We start from the raw sequence: 20,701 nt of genomic DNA on the forward strand, positions 1-20,701 counted from the left end.
AATGACAGTCTTCTCTCAAAGGAAATGTCCTGCATTTTATCTGTGACACACAGAGCAATGAATTTTTATAATCAAAATCAAACACTGTTACAGCTCCACTGATTCTGAAAGATCCCTAAGATCCCTCTTACTTAAAACTTTATCCATAAAGGGTGTGTTCTCACTTTTTCTAAGGGTGTGGAATATATTTTTTTGTAATCATTTTTTGCTAATGTTCTATTTCCTTTGAGAAACTATAATCAGAAGAATTTCTAAACAAATAAACAAATACAACAACCTCTCCCCCACCCCCCACTTTTTCTGTACTCACAGCAATCGATCTGTTAGACACTAAACAAAAAGTGGCCCATGGGCTTTTCAGGCAGACACAGAGGTACTTTCAATCAGGTTGGACTACTGATGTACTACATTCAGAGCAGCTTGGGCATATCTCTGCCACCCCCCCCCCCCCCCCCCCGCATCATCTGACTCTCCCCCCCTCCCCGCCCCCCTCCTGATCCCTCCCACTTTCTGAATGACTAGCCACCTGGTTCCCAGAATTGCTTCATTCCTGGAATTTATTTTTGGCAAACAAATAATTCATACAGGATTTGAACAATCATCCCCACCCCAACCCCACTCTCCTCAATAATGTCTATTGCCTTTTTTGCTTCCTTAGCCAATTTTCAGTCCTTTCTCCAGAATTTCTTCTGATCACAGGTATTCAAAACTTTTTGGCCAGAGAAACTAAGTAAATGACATGCCTCAAGTTTTTATGGTGGATTTCCAAAGGAGGTGAAAATTTTATTGGGATATTGTTCACTGTGTTTTATGAGTATTACATACAACAGTTTAAAACATGATTTTCTTCCTATTCAAGCACGCTGGGGAACTGTGTAGTAAGTATAATAGTACTTTCAAAATAAGTGTAATAAATAGGATTTGGACACTTAAATTTTTTTCATTTGCTAATACTTGCAATTCTTAAATATCTTCTCTTTGATGTTTATAAAATGATTTTTTAAATTCCCCACAATACATTCATTTCACAATTCTACTACACACCTCTGATCCCCCCCTCCCCCCCCAACCTCCCCTTCACAGCTTCCCGTCCCTCCCCCAACCCACCTCCCAAGAGTTACAGGCAACTTTACAATGTTCAGCAGTTAGAATGATTTACAATGAAAACCACCCACCTATATACTGAGGCATTCAAGACCCTTGCAGGGTATTTATCAACAAATCAGCCTCATTTATCGCATCGCATCTCTGTTTTCAACAGATTATCTACTGCCTCAATCTTGCAGGTATGTCAACAATTCAGAATTCTCCAGGGCTCTGGAACTAACAGCAGTTAGCACCAGGGTCATTTCTTCCCAGACTTTCTTGTGTTGATACAGGATTCTTTCCAGGCCAGTACTATTTCAACAATTGCTTGTCTGTTTCAACTTTAGAGACATGACACTAATACGGAAATACTAAAAACAATACTCACAACCATCACAAGCCCCCCAGGCCTTTTCAAAGAACTTTAATTAACATACATGAACCATCCCTGGTAATTGTTCCTTGGCATGACAAGTTAAATTCCTTTGAAGCTGATTTCCTTTTTAAGTCTCAGAAAGCTGAGGCTTTAGAGTAAGTAGGTGTTGTTAGCTGCCTTATCTCTCTGCCTGACTTGTACTTCTGTGTAGGCTGCTGAGTGCATTTCAGTTTGCAGGGAAGCTCCTGTTGTAATCAAAATATTTCAAACACTTTGTTCCTTAGTATAAGGCAGGGCCATTCAAGGAGTTGCCCTAAGCATTAGAGCAGAAGCACCATGACATGATTTGTTCTACCATATCAATTCTGTGAACCATGAAATATTCCTGTTGCTCTCTCCTGGAATGCTCCAATGTCTGTCCCATATCCAGTCCTACTGAATTTTTGAGTTCTAAAATCTCAATTTCTTTCAGAAGCTTTTCAAAATTTCCTTCAACTAGTAGTCTAACTCATACTTCTAAACTGCATAATATGTTAGCTCTCCTTCTTTTGGGTTCCTTACTATTTCCTATTTGATAACATATTTTTTTTAAGGGAGGTTTCCTTCTTTAGACTTTAAACTTCTTGCCCAAAAGCAAGGGGAGTCTTATGGGTAATTCAGCACCTGCACAATGCCCTGCATGAAGTATAGACTCATTCAGTAGTTCTTGAATTCACCAAGCAACCTGAATCACCACGTTGTAGGGAAGACAGTTCACATGTGGGTTTGGAGTCAAGCATCCAATATTCAGAGACTGATGCATTCTTCACACGTGAAATGGAGCTTCATATCTATCCTATGCAATTGTTTTAAGGATTTAATGAAATGCGAACAGAGGAAGATTTTAGAACAGGGTTAGGCACACAGATGCTCAACAATGCTCCCTCTTCTTCTGTTAATTTCCCCCATTTATTGAATAGTTGATGTCTAGTTGCTCTCCTGGCTAGCCACTTTCTGAGAGTAAGAAAGAACACACAATGTTCATCCCTTGTGTCCCCTGAGAAGACCCTAGTTTGGTTTCAGTTAAACACTGGACCTGCACAGACTAACAGGGTGCAATGACACCACCAGTCAAAAATTGGCCTCAATTGTCCTGGAGTCTTTAGTCAGACTCTCAAATGTAAATTTAGGTTCTTTTTATCCCATGTACTGTGGCAGTTCAGCGTTATCTAGACCTCCCTACTCTCGGAACGCCTCAGATTTTTTACTTAGAGGAAAATAGGGGATCAGGAAGGCCTCAGGGTCTAATAAAAACCCCATTTTGTATTAACCCAAAAGCTAACAATACAACTAATGAGTGGTTTAAAAATTCAGGCTTGGTGGTTTAAATACCAATTCTGCTACGATCTGTGGAAACTTGAGTGTTACTTAGCTGCTTAGTTTCCTCATCTGTAAAATGGGGATTCAAACACCTACCACAGAAGTACTGTTTTGAAAGCATAATAACAAATGCAAACCACATAGTAGATTCATGGCACACACAGGCAATTACATTAACTACAGTCATTAAACATCTCTTTACCTTTCAAGCATGCAAATACTGACTGCCTGATCCTTTAGGATCCTTTAGGATTCTTTAACACAAACTGAAAACAATACATCCTCCCAGGGACAGCTGTTTTAAATCTTTGTTCTGGTCTGCAAATATTTTTTTTTCTTCCTAATGGGTTCTACATTTGCCATTGCCCAAGTTATGTCTTCAAGAAAGAAACAGTTCAACATTGCTGGAAACAAACAGATATCCCAACTTAATTGTTCAATTTCTTCTTTTTTTCTGCAATAAGCCTATACTGCTTTTTTTTAATTAAAAAAACATTTTTTTAATGTTTTTATTTATTTTTGAAAGGGAGAGAGAGACAGAGCATGAGCGGGGGAGGAGCAGAGAGAGAGGGAGACACAGAATCATAAGCAGGCTCCAGGCTCTAAGCTGTCAGCACAGAGCCCCATGCAGGGCTCAAACCCACAAACTGTGAGATCATGACCTGAGCTGAAGCCGGACGCTCAACCGACTAAGCCACACAGGCGCCCCTTTACTGCTTTTATAATAAAGTAAATTAAACAATAAGAGTTACTCTGCGGATCTGATCATCTGACTTTTAGCAGGGGAGAAAATGATATATCACGTTCTCTAATTTTAACAACCGGTTTGCCGTGTTCCCTTCCACCTCCCCTATCAATTAATTACTAATATAGTGCTGTTGTGTTTTTTTTAAACCGCTTTTACTTCCACGTTTTAAATTTTTGGAGAGACCAGGGCTGTACACACGAGGACTTCTGCACGGTGCAACGAGGCAGACAAGGCTTCGGCCGCCTGGGCCAAAGTCCCCTTCCTCCTCCTCCGCAGGTGGTGTGGCTTTTCCCTCGCCCAAATCCTCCTACTCAATTTTTTCACTTCCTAGATCAACCACTCGCTCCGCATAAAGGTGGAGAGCCCTAAAGTACCTGGGCGAGGCACTACAATCCCAATTTACAGGTTGTAAGAGGGAGGGCCAGTACTTTCAGGTTTAAAAAAAAAAAAAAAAAAATATATATATATATATATATATATATATATATGGAGGGGTTATACTCTTTTAAAAAAATCTAATAAAAGCTAGAAGCATTTTCTCCCAGAAAAAAAAAAATGATACCAAATTTCTGCACAGAATCCCAAAATGCTTATAGACTCCCGCAGCCTCCAGATTAAGTCCACGGTATTGGGGTGGGGGGGGGGGGGGTGAAGAGGGGAGAGTGTTAAGGAAGGGGTGAAAATCTAGTACTAAATTCTTTCACGTAGATATACACGTGCATCTAATATATGTAAATACATAAAAGACGAAGCTGAATAAGCTTTTAGGAGAATGCTTTCCCCAAGTAAGTCAGAGTCTGGAGGAGCGGCGGGTCATACAAAGGGACGGCGAGCAACAGGTGGGCAGAACACCAGGTCCCGCACCCCCAGGAAGCAACGAATCGAAGCAACAGGGCGCTGAGAATGAGGGTTGGGTAGGGGAAGGGACAAGGGGCGGGATCGGCGCGGTGCTGGGCCACTCACCGTTGCCCACCAAGCTGCGGCCCTTCCGGGCCAGGGTCTGCTGCACCTGCTCCTGGATCCGCAGGCTCTTGGCCGCCTGGCTGCTGCGGCTGCTGCTCCCCGCCAGCTTCAGCTTGGCCTCGGAGGGCAGAGCCAGGCTGGAGCTGTCCAGCTGCCCCAGGATCTGCTGGCCCAGGACTGTCCGGATGTAGCCGCACTCTGCCGGGGAGCCGGGGGCTGCCATGGGGCCGGAGGGGCGACGGAGCCGCTAGCCTGCCGCGAGACCTGCGGAAGACGCTGCAGCAGAGCCCCGGGCACTGGCTCGAGCCCCGCCCCGGCCCCGCCTCCAGCCCCGCCCCCCACGCCTGGAGCGAGGCCCGAGCAAGGGGGAGTGCGGCCTCCCGAGCTGAGGTCCAGCTTCTTCTCGGGCAGGGGGCGCCGCTCCGGCCAGGCACGCGCACTCGGCCCGGGAGCGGGGGCGGGGCCGATCGCGCGCGCCGACCCTTGGCTAGTCGGACGCGCCCGCGGGGAGGTGGGAGAGGCGCGCGGTCTGCCCGGGGTCGCGCAAACCCTCCGAGTCACCCCCGATACCGCCTGCAGGGGCCGCGCTGTGCTCAGGTTGCAGTGCTCGGCGTCCGCGCAGCCCTGGCAAGGGATGTGGTTTCCGCTTAATTGCAGAGTGGCCGCCCTCCAGGCAGGTGCGCCCTGGAGAGTCATTTCTGATCCTGGCTTGAGATTTGCCTCTGGGATCCCCGAGTGAGTAGCATATCTGGTTAGGCAGGCTCTGTCAGACTGTTCAACATTTCGTGGTTTTCCTGGACCTGAGGGTAAGAAAGGTCGGGCAGAAAGGGCAGTAGGAGGGAAATGTGCCAAGAAGATGACGTGTGTGAAATAAAAGACTTTTTTTAACTAGTTTTTTTTCTTAGTACAACTTCAGGGGCTATGTACTTTTTGCGCAGATGCCGTGCCAGAAACATATGTTCTTCCTCATTGAGAGCTTCTGTTTTCTCTTGTAAACACACAAATTGTACCCAGTACACTCTTGCTCACCCAGTCTCTTACGTACACACCCACACAGAGAAACTCCAAAAAGAGGCGCTAGGAAGAGCTCGCTTTTAATAGGTGATACTGTTTAATAGCCCTGCTAATGTTGATTAAGCCTTGTTTGTGGTAGGCTTTTTGTCGGGTGCCCATGGAAGTGGCCTCTGACTTTCAATCAGATCTTTCACAACTGATATTTATCATGCTATTCATTATGTTTCACCCGCAGTTGACTACTCAGAGAACTTGAGAGCCAAGCTCAACAGAAAGGGTCCTTGACCTTAAAGTTTACAACCTAAGCCACTTGTCCTGATTTTCCTCTTTGGACTTGAGAGGCAGAAAGAAAAACCTCTATCCCTGGTATTAAGTAAGATAATCTTTCCTTTGATTGTTTGGGTTTGTATGTTCACTCTCCCTCAAATCACTCAATTACTGCAAAACTCCATTTATTCAGGTCTGGAGTGGCTGGGGAACACAGCTTCCCTTTTGTCCTGTGCATTCACCACTAAGCATACACACACACTTTATGCACAGGTACATGTGCTTCCAGGGAGTGAAGAGGAAATCAAGGGGCCCAAAGCCTAGACCACAGAGTGGTGATAGTTTTGCCACTCTTTCTCAGCAGGCCACAGGCTAAAGCCTTGTGGAATGTAGTGCTTAAGTGAAGTCATGTGGATGGTGGGTCTTAATGTCTTACAGCAGGACCAGTCCTGAAGTAGATTATACCCTGTGAAGAGTTCAGTTACATAGTCAGATGTAAACATTCAACCCTGATGCTGAGATTCAACTGAAAAGATCAGTGACCTGATGGGGAGTGATGATAGAGACTTCCAACAACAGACTCAGTGCCCGTCCCCTTCTTCTTTCTCTGCCCCACTTCTACTCATGGCCTCTTATTTCAGCCCTGGAAATGCTGCATTGAAGGACATTTCAGTACCAGCCCCACAGGGCCAGCTGAGGCATCCCTGTTTTTGTGCCTGGAGAGCCATAATCCATAAGGTCATATCTGCCCCCATCTAGAACCCTAACCAGGGAACTGGAGAGGAATTTTTCTCATTTATTCTATTTGACTGAGCCAAACTTGGTTTACTTTTTCCTCTCAAGTAGTTTTTTTTTTTTTTTTTTTAAGTGTGATGTTGTAATTGACTATCATCTTACGTAGGTACCAATATTGAGCACGTAGAAATCTTGTGATAGGATAAGTGGGTGATTAGACAGGATGAAGCTGGTTGAAAGCCTTACAGTTTGTGAGCGAGGCAGATCTGCGTTCAGATCTCAACTTGCCCTTTGTGAACGCTGTGGCCTTAAACAAATTTCTTTACATTTTTGAGCCTCAATTCTCTTACCTGCAAAATGGGAGCAATGAAAGTACCTACCATAAACTGCTGATGTGAGAATTAAATAGGTGGTTCATAAGAATACTCAAGTAATTGCTTAATGCTGTTTAACAAACATCTTCCTGGGACCCACTTTTGGATTTCCTCAGCTCCTTCAGGTCTTTGCTCACATGTTGACTTATCTCAGTGAGGTACATTAACACACACATACTCACACAGAGTCCTCACTGTCTCCTTTTGCTGCTTAATTTTTTTCCATAGCACTTATTTTCATTAAAGATGGTCTATGTTTCACTTATTTGTTAATTGTTTCGTGCAAGAATATAAGCTTCATGAAAGCTGGGATGCTTCGTTCACTGCTGTTCTCCAGGCCCTAGAGTAATGCACATAGTAGACAATAGATATATGTTGGAATGAATGAATGAATGAATGAAGCATAAAAGAACTTAGTATAAGGGCACCTGGGTGGCTCAGTCGGTTAAGCGACCAACTCTTGATTTTGGCTCAGGTCATAATCTCACGATTCATGGGATCAAGCCCCGTGTCAGACTCTGAGCTGACACCACAGAACCTGCTTGGGATTCTCTTTTTCCCTCTGTCTGTGCTGCTTCTCTGCTTGCACACGCACATTCGTGCACAGTCTCCCTCTCACACACAAATAAATAAATAAATAAATAAATAAATAAGGATTTTTTACAAAAAGAACTTCAGGGCACCTGGGTGGCTCAGTTGGTTAAATGTCTGCCTTCAGCTCAGGTCAAGATCTCACGTTTTTGTGAGTTGGAGCCTCACATCAGGCTGTCTGTTCTCAGCACAATGCCTGTTTTGGATCTTCTGTCCCCCTCCCTCTCTGCTCCTCCCCCACTTGCGTGCTCTCTCTCTCTCTCTCTCTCAAAATAAATAAATACATTTAATTTTTTTAAATTTATATTTGAGAGACAGAGACAGAGAGAGAGAGAGAGAGAGAGACAAAGCATGAATGGAGGAGGGGCAGAGAGAGAGGGAGGCACGGAATCTGAAGCAGGCTCCAGGCTCCGAGCTGTCAGCACAGAGCCTGATGCAGGGCTCCAGCCCATGAACCATGAGATCATGACCTGAGCTGAAGTCACTTAACAGACTGAGCCACCCAGGTGCCCTAAACTTTAAAAAATAAAAAAGAACTTAGTATATTACATGGTATATGATGAGTGGCCAACAACCATTAGCAATAATTATTTAGGTTTTCAAACTCTTTTGGTAACATGTTATCTTTTAAAAAGTCACATGGATATCTTTATATACTCTAGGTATTCTACCAATTAGCTATGTAATATTCCTATAAATAAAAACAAGCTAAACTGAAATAACTTTTGAATACTTTCATAATTCAATGGTTCAGTAGAACAATCTCTTTGAAAATAAGCTTAACATATCAACTCAATCAAAGGGTCTCTTTGAACATGAGAACCCTATTGCAATAGCAATAATTACAGGGTGAGTAAGGATGCAGACTCCAGTCTCGTGCCCCCAAACACACAATAGATGTATTTCTACTCCAACAGAGTGCAAGTCCTGTCATGTTCTTTGCATTTCCTGGAAAAACTGCTTAGCTGACTTCCTAAATTGTGAGCAAGCCCTGAGATTACCTGCTAAATGTAGCTTCTGGCCAACAAATCGTGGAGTGGAAATAAAATGCTGTGAATAGTTCTGTGGTGTTTGGCTGTTCTGCAATCTGCTACTTTTTAGTATTTGGTTCAATTTTGAAAATGCTTCACTTCTTTTGTTTTTCATTTACCAACAGAAGCCAACAAAGGAAAAAAAAAGGTAAAATCACAGCAATGTTGAGGTGGAATGTAAATAACACATAATTGAATTATGAGGTTACTTCTGGAAAACTGCAGTAAGGATTCAAAAAAGTCTTGAGTTTTAAATTTGCATTTTTATCTGATTTATACATTATAACCTTTAAGTACAAATATTTTATTGTTTTCAAACCTATGGTTAGGGTTTCCTCAGAGTAATCTTTATTTTTCTTTAACCATTTATAAATTCCAGGATGGGAAATTCCAATATGCACAAAATTCATGAAGTTACTGGAAGACTATAGTATACATTTTGGAGCAGAAGTCATATTTCAACCTTTTTTTTTAATGTTTAGTTTTTGAGAGAGACAGAGAGTACAAGTCGGGGAGAGGCAGAGAGAGAGAGGGAGAGAGAGAATCTGGAGCAGGCTCCAGGCTCTGAGCTGTCAGCACAAAGCCTGATGTGGGGCTTGACCCCATGACTTGTGAGATCATGACCTGAGCTGAAGTCAGATGTTCAGCTGACTGAGCCACCCAGAAATAATATTTAATTTAATGAGGAACATTAAAGAACATTAATGGCATCAAAATTCTTTGATTTTTATTTTAAAAAATAAGCTTTAATACATTTTCATGAGTGTCTTCTCTTGAAACATTTTCCTGTTACTATTTGTAGGCTATTAATATCTATTTCCTTTAAAAATATTTCCTAAATTAGTGTAAGAGACCTGGCAGAAAATTTTAAATCTCAGGTTTTATTTCTCCTCTTAGCAAATGGATATGTTGCCAAGGCAATGGGTAACAGTTTTATCATTAGCCACATACAATGAAACTGAATTAGGAGTGGAAAAGGGAGCTCTGAACATGTAGGTGCTGAACATTACTCTCTGATGGCGACTTTCATTGGAAATGAGGGTAAAGGTGTTTATCTTTAATACAGATGTCCATTTTGTCTGCTATTCTGGATACATTGTCAGTATGTAGGTCTGAAAATTATTCTTTTTAAAAGACCTCAAATGTGTTGTGGGAAGTAGAAACCCAGTGGGCAACCATGAGGGCTGGCAATGAGCAATTTGTTCAAAGTTCCTGAAGCTTCTGAGACAGTTCCTTTAGGGGCCACCAGCTGGCTTAGTCAGTAAAAGATAAGACTCTTGATCTGAGGGTTGTGAGCTTGAGCCCCACATTGGACATAGAGTTTACTTAAAAAAAAAAAAAAAAGACAGTTACTTTAATCATGACTAATCGGCATGTATGAGCTCACTACCTTCTGGGTGGATGATCACAGCTGCTCCATAAATGGCTGTCAGAACTTTCATCTGATGGCCACAGAGGTGGAAGGGAGGGAACAACTTGATTGATTTCCACCATATATTCTTGGTTTCATAAGAGACCATGTTCCTCACTTTGTCTCTGCCATAGAGCCTAGCAATGAGATAACTAGTAGGTGCTCAATAAATACTTTATTGAGTATAACCTCTTACCTATAGGCATTTTGATCAATTAGTTTGCTTCTGAGTGGGCCCAGGTGCACCCTGAAGGAGGTGGCCTGGCCTGAAACAAAGTCTCAGTGTGATTTGAATGCTTAAGAGGGAACGATGTTTAATAATCTTTTTTTTTTTTTTAATTTTTATTTTTTTTTACTTTTTTAATGTTTATTTATTTTGAGAGAGAAACAGAGCATGAATGGGGGAGGGTCAGAGAGAGAGGGAGACACAGAATCTGAAACAGGCTCCAGGCTCTGAGCTGTCAGCACAGAGCCTGACGCGGGGCTTGAACTCACGGACTGCGAGATCATGACCTGAGCCGAAGTCGGACGCTTAACTGACTGAGCCACCCAGGCGCCCCACGATGTTTAATAATCTTTAACCTTATGAAGGTATCATAGAAATTCAGGAAAAAAATGGTTTTCTACAACTTTGTAGAGGATCTAGCATCACAGTGTCATGCATTATTTAAATTTTTTAAATTACTTCATTATATACTTTTGAATTGTTTGGCAATTATTTGGATACAAGATATTGATATATGTGTATTTTCATTCATGAATAAATTATCTTCATTTTTAATTTGTGTTCTTTTTCCATACATACTATTATTTCCTTGAAATTCTAAAAATGGAAGTATTACATTCTACATCAAAAAAATAATATTAATAATCTGGCTTGGATTTTATTTTTTTTTATTTTTTTATTTTTAAAAAAATTTTTTTTCAACGTTTTTTATTTATTTTTGGGACAGAGAGAGACAGAGCATGAACAGGGGAGGGGCAGAGAGAGAGGGAGACACAGAATCAGAAACAGGCTCCAGGCTCCTAGCCATCAGCCCAGAGCCCAACGCAGGGCTCGAACTCATGGACCGCGAGATCGTGACCTGGCTGAAGTCGGACGCTTAACCGACTGCGCCACCCAGGCGCCCCTGGCTTGGATTTTAAAAAGTCCCATCTTTCATAAACATCCTCATAGGATGATATTTTAAAGCATCCTCATAGAATAGCAGAGGGATGTAAATGTGTGTTGGAGTCCAGAGAGAGCTGGGTTTGATTTGTTGCTTTGCTATGTGGCTTTAGGCAAGTTACTTAAATTCATTGAGTTTCAAGTCCTTTATTTGTCATGTTGCATCATTAATAGTATTGGCCTCTAAGGGCTGTTAAGAAGATTCACTTAGATACTAAATATAAAACACTTAGATCTCCTAGTCCACACCTAGTTCAGTTAATGATTCTTGAAAAACAACAACAACAAAAACCTATCCCAACATTTAAGAGTTTAAACATGCAATGATTTCTTTCTCATTATCTGGTGGTTGACTCAACAGTTCTGTGGGTTCGGCCTGAGTTCACTCACGTGGCTGAGGGCAGCTGGTGGCTTGGCAGGGGCTGTACAGTAGTCTAAGACAGCCATACTCATAGGTCCGGGAACTCACCTAGTATGGCTGGAACAGTTAGGATGTTTGAGCCTCTTTCCATATGGTCTCTCATCTTCTAGTAGGTTAGTTAGGCTTCTTTTTTTTTAATATATGAAATTTATTGTCAAATTGGTTTCCATACAACACCCAGTGCTCATCCTAAAAGATGCCCTCTTCAATGCCCATCACCCACCCTCCCTACCCTCCCACCCCCCATCAACCCTCAGTTTGTTCTCAGTTTTTAAGGGTCTTATGCTTTGGCTCTCTCCCACTCTAACCTCTTCTTTTTTTTTTTTTCCTTCCCCTCCCCCATGGGTTTCTGTTAAGTTTCTCAGGATCCACATAAGAGTGAAAACATATGGTATCTGTCTTTGTCTGTATGGCTTATTTCACTTAGCATCACACGATCCAGTTCCATCCACGTTGCTACAAAGGGCCATATTTCATTCTTTCTCATTGCCACGTAGTACTCCATTGTGTATATAAACCACAATTTCTTTATCCATTCATCAGCTGATGGACATTTAGGCTCTTTCCATAATTTGCCTATTGTTGAGAGTGCTGCTATAAACATTGGGGTACAAGTGCCCCTATGCATCAGGACTCCTGTATCCCTTGGGTAAATTCCTAGCAGTGCTATTGCTGGGTCATAGGGTAGGTCTATTTTTAGTTTTTTGAGGAACCTCCACACTGTTTTCCAGAGCGGCTGCACCAATTTGCATTCCCACCAACAGTGCAAGAGGGTTCCCGTTTCTCCACATCCTCTCCAGCATCTATAGTCTCCTGATTTGTTCATTTTGGCCACTCTCACTGGCGTGAGGTGATATCTGAGTGTGGTTTTGATTTGTATTTCCCTGATGAGGAACAATGTTGAGCATCTTTTCATGTGCCTGTTGGCCGTCTGGATGTCTTCTTTAGAGAAGTGTCTATTCATGTTTTCTGCCCATTTCTTCACTGGATTATTTGTTTTTTCGGTGTGGAGTTTGGTGAGCTCTTTATAGATTTTGGATACTAGTAGTTAGGCTTCTTTACAGGGTAGTCTTGAGTAGCATTCTAAGACAGTAGGAGCAGAAGCAATAGGGCTTTTTAAGCTTAGGCTCCGGCACTTGCTCAGTGTTGTTTTGACCACATTCTATTGGTTAAAGCAAGTTACAAAACCAGCCCAGATTCAAGGAGGGGGAAAGAGATGACACCTCTTAAGGGAGAGACTACAAAGTTGTATTACAAGGGGTGTGCATGCAGGGATGGGAGGAGATGCTGTGGCTATCTTTATAAACCATCTAACACCCTTAGTGCTCAATACGTGGCAGCTGCTGTTATTATTTACCATTATCAATAATTGGCATATCTCTCAGAGGTTAGCAGGACTGTTATTATTTTTTGATGGCCGGGGAAGCAAAGCCAAAGGAAATCAATCTTAATTTACTTAAGATTAGAGGATCCATGTAGCTCTCTGCCTGTTTTATCAGTGGAGTTTAAACTCTATTCAGAGAAAACCTGGATATCTTTAGAAATCAAGTGCAGTTAATCCAGACATATTTCATTGGATGTGAAGCATTCCCTGCTGGAATTCCTGGTTCAACAGTGGAAAGAGTTCCAGTGTGTTCACCATCTCAGTGATGTCACTGGTGCTTAAATGATCATCATCTTGGATTTTATTCAGAGTATACTCATTAATAACTTTAAAAATCTCAAAAGTGATTAATAGTATAGCTTAACTTTATTGTGTCATTCCTACTTATAATAATGATAAGAGAAAAATACATAACACCTTTACAATATTAAGGAGAAATGTGTGCTATTCACTTGGAATATAGTTGCTATCGTCCAAAAGAACAGCAATCGCCAAGAGAGAGTATGAGTGAGAAGGGACAGACAATTATTATTCCAACCCCATTATTTTACATTGCTATTCCATTATTGTCTTGGTGCAAGCTGCTATACAAAATACCATACAAAGTGTGGCTTAATGGTAACAAACATTTATTTCTCATACTTCTGGGGGCTGGAAGTCTGAGATCAAGATACCAGCAGATTCGGTGTCTGGTGAGAATTCACTTTCCAGGTCACAGAAGGCATCTTTTTACTGGAGGATGGGGATGGGGAAGATGGGGAAGAGATCTCTGTGGGGTCTTCTTTATAAAAGTGCTACTCCAATTCATGAGGGCTCCATCCTCATGACCCAACCACCTCTCAAAGACCCCACCTCCTAATACTATCACATTGGGTTTTAGGTTTCACATATAAATTTGGGGGGAGGGGGACACAAACATTCAGGCCATACCAGTTATGTTCTGTTCTATTTTATTATGTCTGCAGTCTCAATTTAAAAATTGTGTGGGCAAGGCTTGGCTCATGGGGCTAGTGTCCTTTTTCATATTTTGCTGAATTTCACCTGTGCATTAATTCTTTCTCTTCCTGGAAGATGCTTTCCCCAAATCTTCATGAGATGGATTTCTTCCTGTCATTCAGATGTGCTAAAATATCTCCTCCTCAAAAAGAATTTCCCTGGGGCACCTGGCTGGCTCAGTTGATGGAGCATGAGACCCTTGATCTTGAGGCCATGTGTTTGAGCCCTACATTGGGTGTAGGGCTTACTTAAAAAATAAAAAGAAAGCATTACCCTGGCCAAACAGTGTGAAACAGCTACCTTGTCACTCTCTACAAAGCACTTATTTGTCCTGATAGTTGTCGTCTATACATATGTTCATACGTGTTATTTCCCTACTAGAATTTAAGATTCCTGCAAGCAGATACTTTTTGTTCACCAATTCATCTGTACTACTGAGAATCCATACATATAGTAAGCTCCCAGGATTTGTTAAATAAATGTATAATAGAAATACATTTTAATTTTAGTTCTTCTCTCTTGTTTAATAGAGTTTAAATGTGGGGACAAATTTTTTGTGTGTCTTTCTGGAAAAAAAGGTTTATAATAAAAGATGGGATTCTGATTTATTAATTTGATTTCATTATTTTTTTTTAAGGCTTTGAATAATGATGTGTTAACTGAAGGTAAGGTTAAGCAATCATCCGTTTTCACAATTTGTTGTGATCCTGGAACCTGAAACCCAGAGCTTACTGCATATCTCCCAGAACCACCCCCTTTCACTTAGGGATCATGTGGCAATCTTGTAAAGGGCAAAGGCCTTTTGGAGCGCTCTGGATTTTCATGGTTTCAGGGACAGGTCTAGACAGGACACATACTTCTGCATCTCTGAAGTCACTTGTTTCATTTTTACAGCCCAAGCTTTCCTGCGGCAACTAAAATTCCTTAATATCATCTACTTAATTGAAGTAAACGAGTTCAAATTTAGGACCTGTCCAGTTCGGCTCTTTTTTAAAAAAAATTGTTTATTTATTTTGAGAGAGAGAGAAAGAGAGCGGGGGTGTGCACAAACAGGGGAGGGACAGAGAGAGAGGGAAACAGAGAGAATCCCAAGCAGGCTCCAGGCCATCAGCGTGGAGCCCCACTCAGAGCTTGAACTCATGAACCATGAGATCATGACCTGAGTGGGGAACAAGAGTCAGATGTTCAACCAAATGAGCTACCATGCAGGTGCCCCAAGTTCTGCTCTTTTAAAAAAAATTTTTTTTTAACGTTTATTTATTTTTGAGACAGAGAGAGATAGAGCATGAACAGGGGAGGGGCAGAGAGAGAGGGAGACACAGAATCGGAAGCAGGCTCCAGGCTCTGAGCCATCAGCCCAGAGCCCGATGCGGGGCTCGAACTCACGGACCGTGAGATCGTGACCTGAGCTGAAGTCGGACACTTAACCGACTGAGCCACCCAGGCGCCCCAAGTTCTGCTCTTTTTAAGCTGAAGGTGTCATCGCTCAGACAGCAGAAACATTTTGAAGAAATATTCTGGCCATAGAACCAAAGTCAACTAGGAATCCTAATGACTGCCCCATGATACAGAAGAGGAGGTAAGAAAGGAAATCCCTCTGAAGTTACTATGACTGTGGCAGGAGCATCCGTGGAAATGGTTTAAAAAGATTTTCTGGGCATTTTGGATGGCCTTGCTAATATTTCAATGCTATGTATTTCAGCAGAAACATCAAGCTTTGAAGCCATGAATAACAAGGCAATTATTGACTAAATAAACCAAATTTCAAAGATGTTGTCAGGAAAGTTCTTAAGTGGGAAAGTGACCCCATTAATAATCAGTTGCATAAAGGATCAGCCAGCATTAATTATCCTGGTATTTAAGATCTTTCTCATCAGCCTCACCCTACCAAGCTGACTTCATCTCACAGTATGGAACTCTCCAGAACAAACATTCTGAAGTAGGCAGGCTAAAATTCTTTTCACACCCTAAATTGTTGGTGCTCATTTCCTCTTATTTTCAGTGGCTGCCTAGTTTATGTCTACCCACCTTTTAAGGGCCAATTTATGTTTTCTTTCCGTAGCAAGGCTGACTTCATCTGCCCTTATGGGTTCCCTCATGCCCCTTGCATATTTTAGAATTTTTACACATGTGCGATCAAAGCAACAGATTGTTTTGAAGCCAGCAATATGTAAGACAGTAGCTAGGAACTTGGTATGCAAAAAGAATAAGGCACATTCTTGCCCTAGAGGCCCTTCTGTCACAGATAGGGAGATAAAACAAAAATATGTCAAAAATTAAATAACAATAGCATGTCAAAAATTATTCAAAGCAACAGTAAAGGAGGTGGTACAGGATGATGTGCCAAATAAATTGGAAAGATAAAGAGTATTTCTGAAGTCCCAGGCATGAGAGATTGCTTTCCAGGTGGTGCAATATGTATAGACATTGTGGTTGGGTATTCACAGTGCTGGATCTTTTTTTTTTTTTTTTTTTTAACTATTAAATGTTTATTTATTTTTGAGAGAGAGACAAAGCATGAGCAGGGGAGGGGCAGAAAGAGAGGGAGACACAGAATCCAAAGCAGGCTCCAGGCTCTGAGCTGTCAGCACAGAGCCTGACACGGGGCTCCACCGACGAACCCAAAGATCATGACCTGAGCCAAAGTCAGATGCTTAAGTGACTTGAGCCACCCAGGTGCCCCTTCACTGATCTGGATCTTGAGGGTAGGTGGGATGGAATTAGGTGGAAAGTGGTAGAGGCTTTTAAGAAGGTGGGCAGCAGAAGTGTGGAGGTAGAAAAGTGTGATGGCTGGAAGCTTGATAAGGAAAGTATCCTGACTAGAGTAATTCTGGATAGTGTTCCCAAACCAGTTGAACATTAGAATCAAGGAGGAAACTTTAAAAATTATACTGGTTCCTAGGCTCCAGTGGAAACCAATTAAATCAGAATCTATAAGCTTGAAAAAGCTTTCAAGGAGATTCTAATGAACAGCCAGGTTTGGAAACCACAGGTAAAAAGGATCGGTGGACCATAAAGCAAGAAATTTAGTTGAGGTCCAAACTGCAAAGGCCTTAATGTTGGGAGTAGATTTTGTGCGTTATACAACAGCACATCTCAAACTTTAACCATGTACAAATATTTTGTTAAAAAGAAGAGTGTCTAAGGGCGCCTGGGTGGCTCAGCTGGTGAAGCATCTGACTTTGGCTCAGGTCACAATTTCATGGTTTGTGGGTTCAAGCCCTGCGTCGGGGTCTGTGCTGACAGCTCAGAGCCTGGAGCCTGCTTTGGATTCTGTGTCTCCCTCTCTCTCTGCCCCTCCTCTCCTCACGCTTTGTCTCTCTCTCTGTCTCTCAAAAATAAATAAACTTTATATTTAAAAAAAAAAAGTGTCTTTGGAGACCCCATGAGAAAACTGCAATGGTCAGTGGAGAGTCACAGAAAGTTTTGGAGCGTGATGGTTCTCTGAGGTATGAATCTGAGATACTGATCTCTTTATCTATAGTCCCTGGAATGGCCTGGAAGGGAAAAGAGGAGTGGAGATGAATTGGTAAACTAAGAGTCCTCTGTATTATGGGGATCAGAAGGTGATTTCAGGGCTCTAGGGCATGTGTTTTTCTCAGCCAGATGCAGAAGAAGCAATGGTCGTAGTGGAATTTGTTACTTTGTTACGTAGGAGGGATGTTTAGCGCCATTCAAAAGGCCCCTAACAAGTTTGGTTGTTTAAGAGGTTAAGACGGTTTCTTTTTTTTCTCTGTCTCCCTAGACTCTCAACAGAAACAACTCTTGGGACACTTTTGCAACTGATTTGCTTAAGAATTCCAAATTTCCAGCCCTGCCCTTAAAAAGCTATTCCTGTATAACCTCTCTGGCCAAGCATATATGTTTAGAGTAGAGGTTTTTAAAGCATAGTCTACAGACACTAAGGGATTCCGGAGACCCTTGTACAGAGTTCTTTAAAGTAAAACCATTTTCATAACAAGAGTGAAACTTTCTCTGCCTTTTCTGCTATGTTGATGTTTGTCCTGACTGTGGAAAACAGTGGCCGGTGAGACAGATGGCAAGGCAGTGGTCTTGCACCACCCCAGGACCCACTGCAGTCTCCACGGCCACACACTTGCAGGAGAGGAGACAATACCAGTTTCACTTACAGATAGCATTAATGGAAGAGTAAAACTTATTAATTCTATTAAATCTTGATCCTTGAGTACATGCCTTTTAAAAATTCTGTATGGGGCACCTGGGTGGCTCAGTCGGTTAAGCGACTGACTTGGGCTCAGGTCACGATCTCACGGTTCATGAGTTTGAGTCCTGCGTCAGGCTCTGTGCTGACAACCAGAGTCTGGAGCCCACTTCGGATTCTGTGTCTCCCTCTTTCCCTGCCCTTCCCCAGCTCATGTTCTTTGTCTCTTAAAAGTAAATAAATGATGGGGCGCCTGGGTGGCTCAGTCGGTTAAGTGTCCGACTTCAGCTCAGGTCATGATCTCACAGTCTGTGACTTCGAACCCCGCGTCGGGCTGTGTGCTGACAGCTCAGAGCCTGGAGCCTGCTGTGGATTCTGTGTCTCCCTCTCTGCCCCTCCCCTGCTCATTCTCTGTCTCAAAAATAAATAAAAAACATTAAAAAAAAAAGTAAATAAATGTTAAAAAAAATTTTAAATTCTGTATGACTGGGGCATCTGGCTGGCTCAGCTGGTAGAGCATACAACTCTTGATCTCAGGATGGTGAGTTCAAGCCCCACGGGAAGTACACACACAGAGAACTGCTGAGAACTGTTAGGAGAAAAGCGTTTGTGCAACTGTTTGAGTTGTGAGTGTAACAAGTCCCTTTTTTCATGAGATAGCATTTTTCACTTTAGGAAGGACTGGCAAAATATGATTACTCAGATTTGGGTAATTGGCAGGTATTTCCTTGAAAATAAATGAAGGCTGTCAATTTAAGGGCACCAACTACAAGTATTTGTTGCAAATGACAAGCTTCATACTTTTAAGTAAAAATGAGAACTTTGAAAAAATGTGTCACCATTGTGACCTTAAAAGCTTCCCATATTTTTCTGAGATGGATGGTGATATTAAAAAATATGATTTTTTTTTGTTCCTGTATACCCAGACTTATCAACATTTAGAAGAGATCCATAATTCAGTGAACCTACATTTATGTTACAATCATGCATGCTGAAAGAGCTAGTCAGATTGCTAAATAGACAAATGGATTTTAATGTAGACAGTGAGAAAAATTCATTAATGTAGTTTCAGATTCCACATCACAACCAACCTTTATAAGATTCTACCACTTAAGTTTTCATGTAGTATCAAAGAAAATGCTGATAAATATCCCAAAAGGCTACTAAACTGTTCCACCCTTTTCCAATTATGTATCTATGTGAGCCTGGATTTTTTTTCCTTATACTTCAGTAAAACAACAGATTGACTGTAGAAGCAGGTATGAGAATCCAGCTGTCTTAAAAAAAAATATTATTGGGGCGCCTGGGTGGCGCAGTCGGTTAAGCGTCCGACTTCAGCCAGGTCACGATCTCACGGTCCGTGAGTTCGAGCCCCGCGTCAGGCTCTGGGCTGATGGCTCGGAGCCTGGAGCCTGTTTCCGATTCTGTGTCTCCCTCTCTCTCTGTCCCTCCCCCGTTCATGCTCTGTCTCTCTCTGTCCCAAAAATAAATAAACGTTGAAAAAAAAAAAATATTATTGGGGTACCTGGGTGGCTCAGTTGGTTGAGCATCCAACTCTTGATTCCGGCTCAGGTCATAATCTCATAGTTTGTGGGTTTGAGCCCCATGTGGGGCTCTGCACTGACAGCATGGAGTCTGCTTGGGATCCTCTCTCTCTGCCCTTCTCCTGTTCATGCATGTGTGTGCTCTCACGCACTTACTCTCTCAAATAAAAAAAAAATACTTCAAAGCACAAAATGAAAAATAAAACTATTATTACTATTATTGTTTTTAGTAATCTCTGCACCCAATGTGGGGCTTGAACTCACAACCCTGAGATCAAGAGTTGCACGCTCTATCAAATGAGCCAGCCGAGAACCCAGAGAATCTAGCTGTCTTACATTAGCTGCAAATGTATGAAAATTTCACTATTGTCACTAAATATTTTCATTTTGGAAAATAGTTATCTTACCAAGAAATATGCTACTTATGCTAATATATAATGGCTCTGTTATTTTAAGAAGTTGTCAGTTTTAATTTCTAATACAATAAATAATGATAGACATGGCCAGCACAATCAAAAGCCTTTTGGGTTCTTTAAAAATGTTTCAGAGTGGGGGCTCAGTTGGTTGGGTGTCTGACTCTTGGTCTTGGCTCAGATCTTGATCTTGGGGCCCTGATCTTTGGTCAGGGCCATGGTGGGCCTGAAGACTACTTAAAAAAAAAAAAAAGTTCGAGAGTATAAAGAGTTAAGGAGACCAACAAGTCTGAGAACTTCTGGTCTCATTGACATTGTCTCACCTCTTCCTCTAACTTTCTATCTCAATGAGAACTGATGGCAGGAGAAGAAATGTGCTACAAAAAGTATCACAGTGGTTCCTCAAAAAGTTAAACATAAAATTACCATATGAGCCAGCAAATCCACTTTAAGGTGTACCAAAAAGAATTAAAACTGCTACTCAATGGAATGAATAAGTCATGGGGATAAAAGGTACAGCATAGGGAATACAGTCAGTGGCACTGTAATAGTGTTGTATGGCGACAGATGGTAGCTATGCTTGTGATGAGCGTAGCATATGCATAGAGAAGTTGAATCACTATGTTGTACACCTGAAATTAATGTAACATTAATGTAA

At 41.8% G+C, this 20,701-nt stretch overlaps 1 protein-coding gene across 3 annotated transcripts in view; it reads right to left on the minus strand.

The window, feature by feature from the left end:
* The window catches only part of PKP2 (plakophilin 2), a 261,095-nt gene that overhangs the window by 95,977 nt on the left and 144,417 nt on the right, over nucleotides 1–20,701 (minus strand). Inside the window, exon 1 of one of the 3 annotated variants that reach the window (XM_042946239.1) lies at nucleotides 4,533–4,818. The exons of the other annotated variants lie outside the window; for them this stretch is intronic. Within the exon in view, the coding sequence (XP_042802173.1) occupies nucleotides 4,533–4,755 (223 nt within the window). The 5' untranslated portion in view covers nucleotides 4,756–4,818. Of the gene's footprint in view, nucleotides 1–4,532; nucleotides 4,819–20,701 lie in introns of those variants that run through there. 3 annotated transcript variants of the gene reach the window in all.

The sequence above is a fragment of the Panthera leo genome, chromosome B4 (genome assembly GCF_018350215.1).
Source record: "Panthera leo isolate Ple1 chromosome B4, P.leo_Ple1_pat1.1, whole genome shotgun sequence".
NCBI classification, from domain to species: Eukaryota; Metazoa; Chordata; class Mammalia; order Carnivora; family Felidae; genus Panthera; species Panthera leo.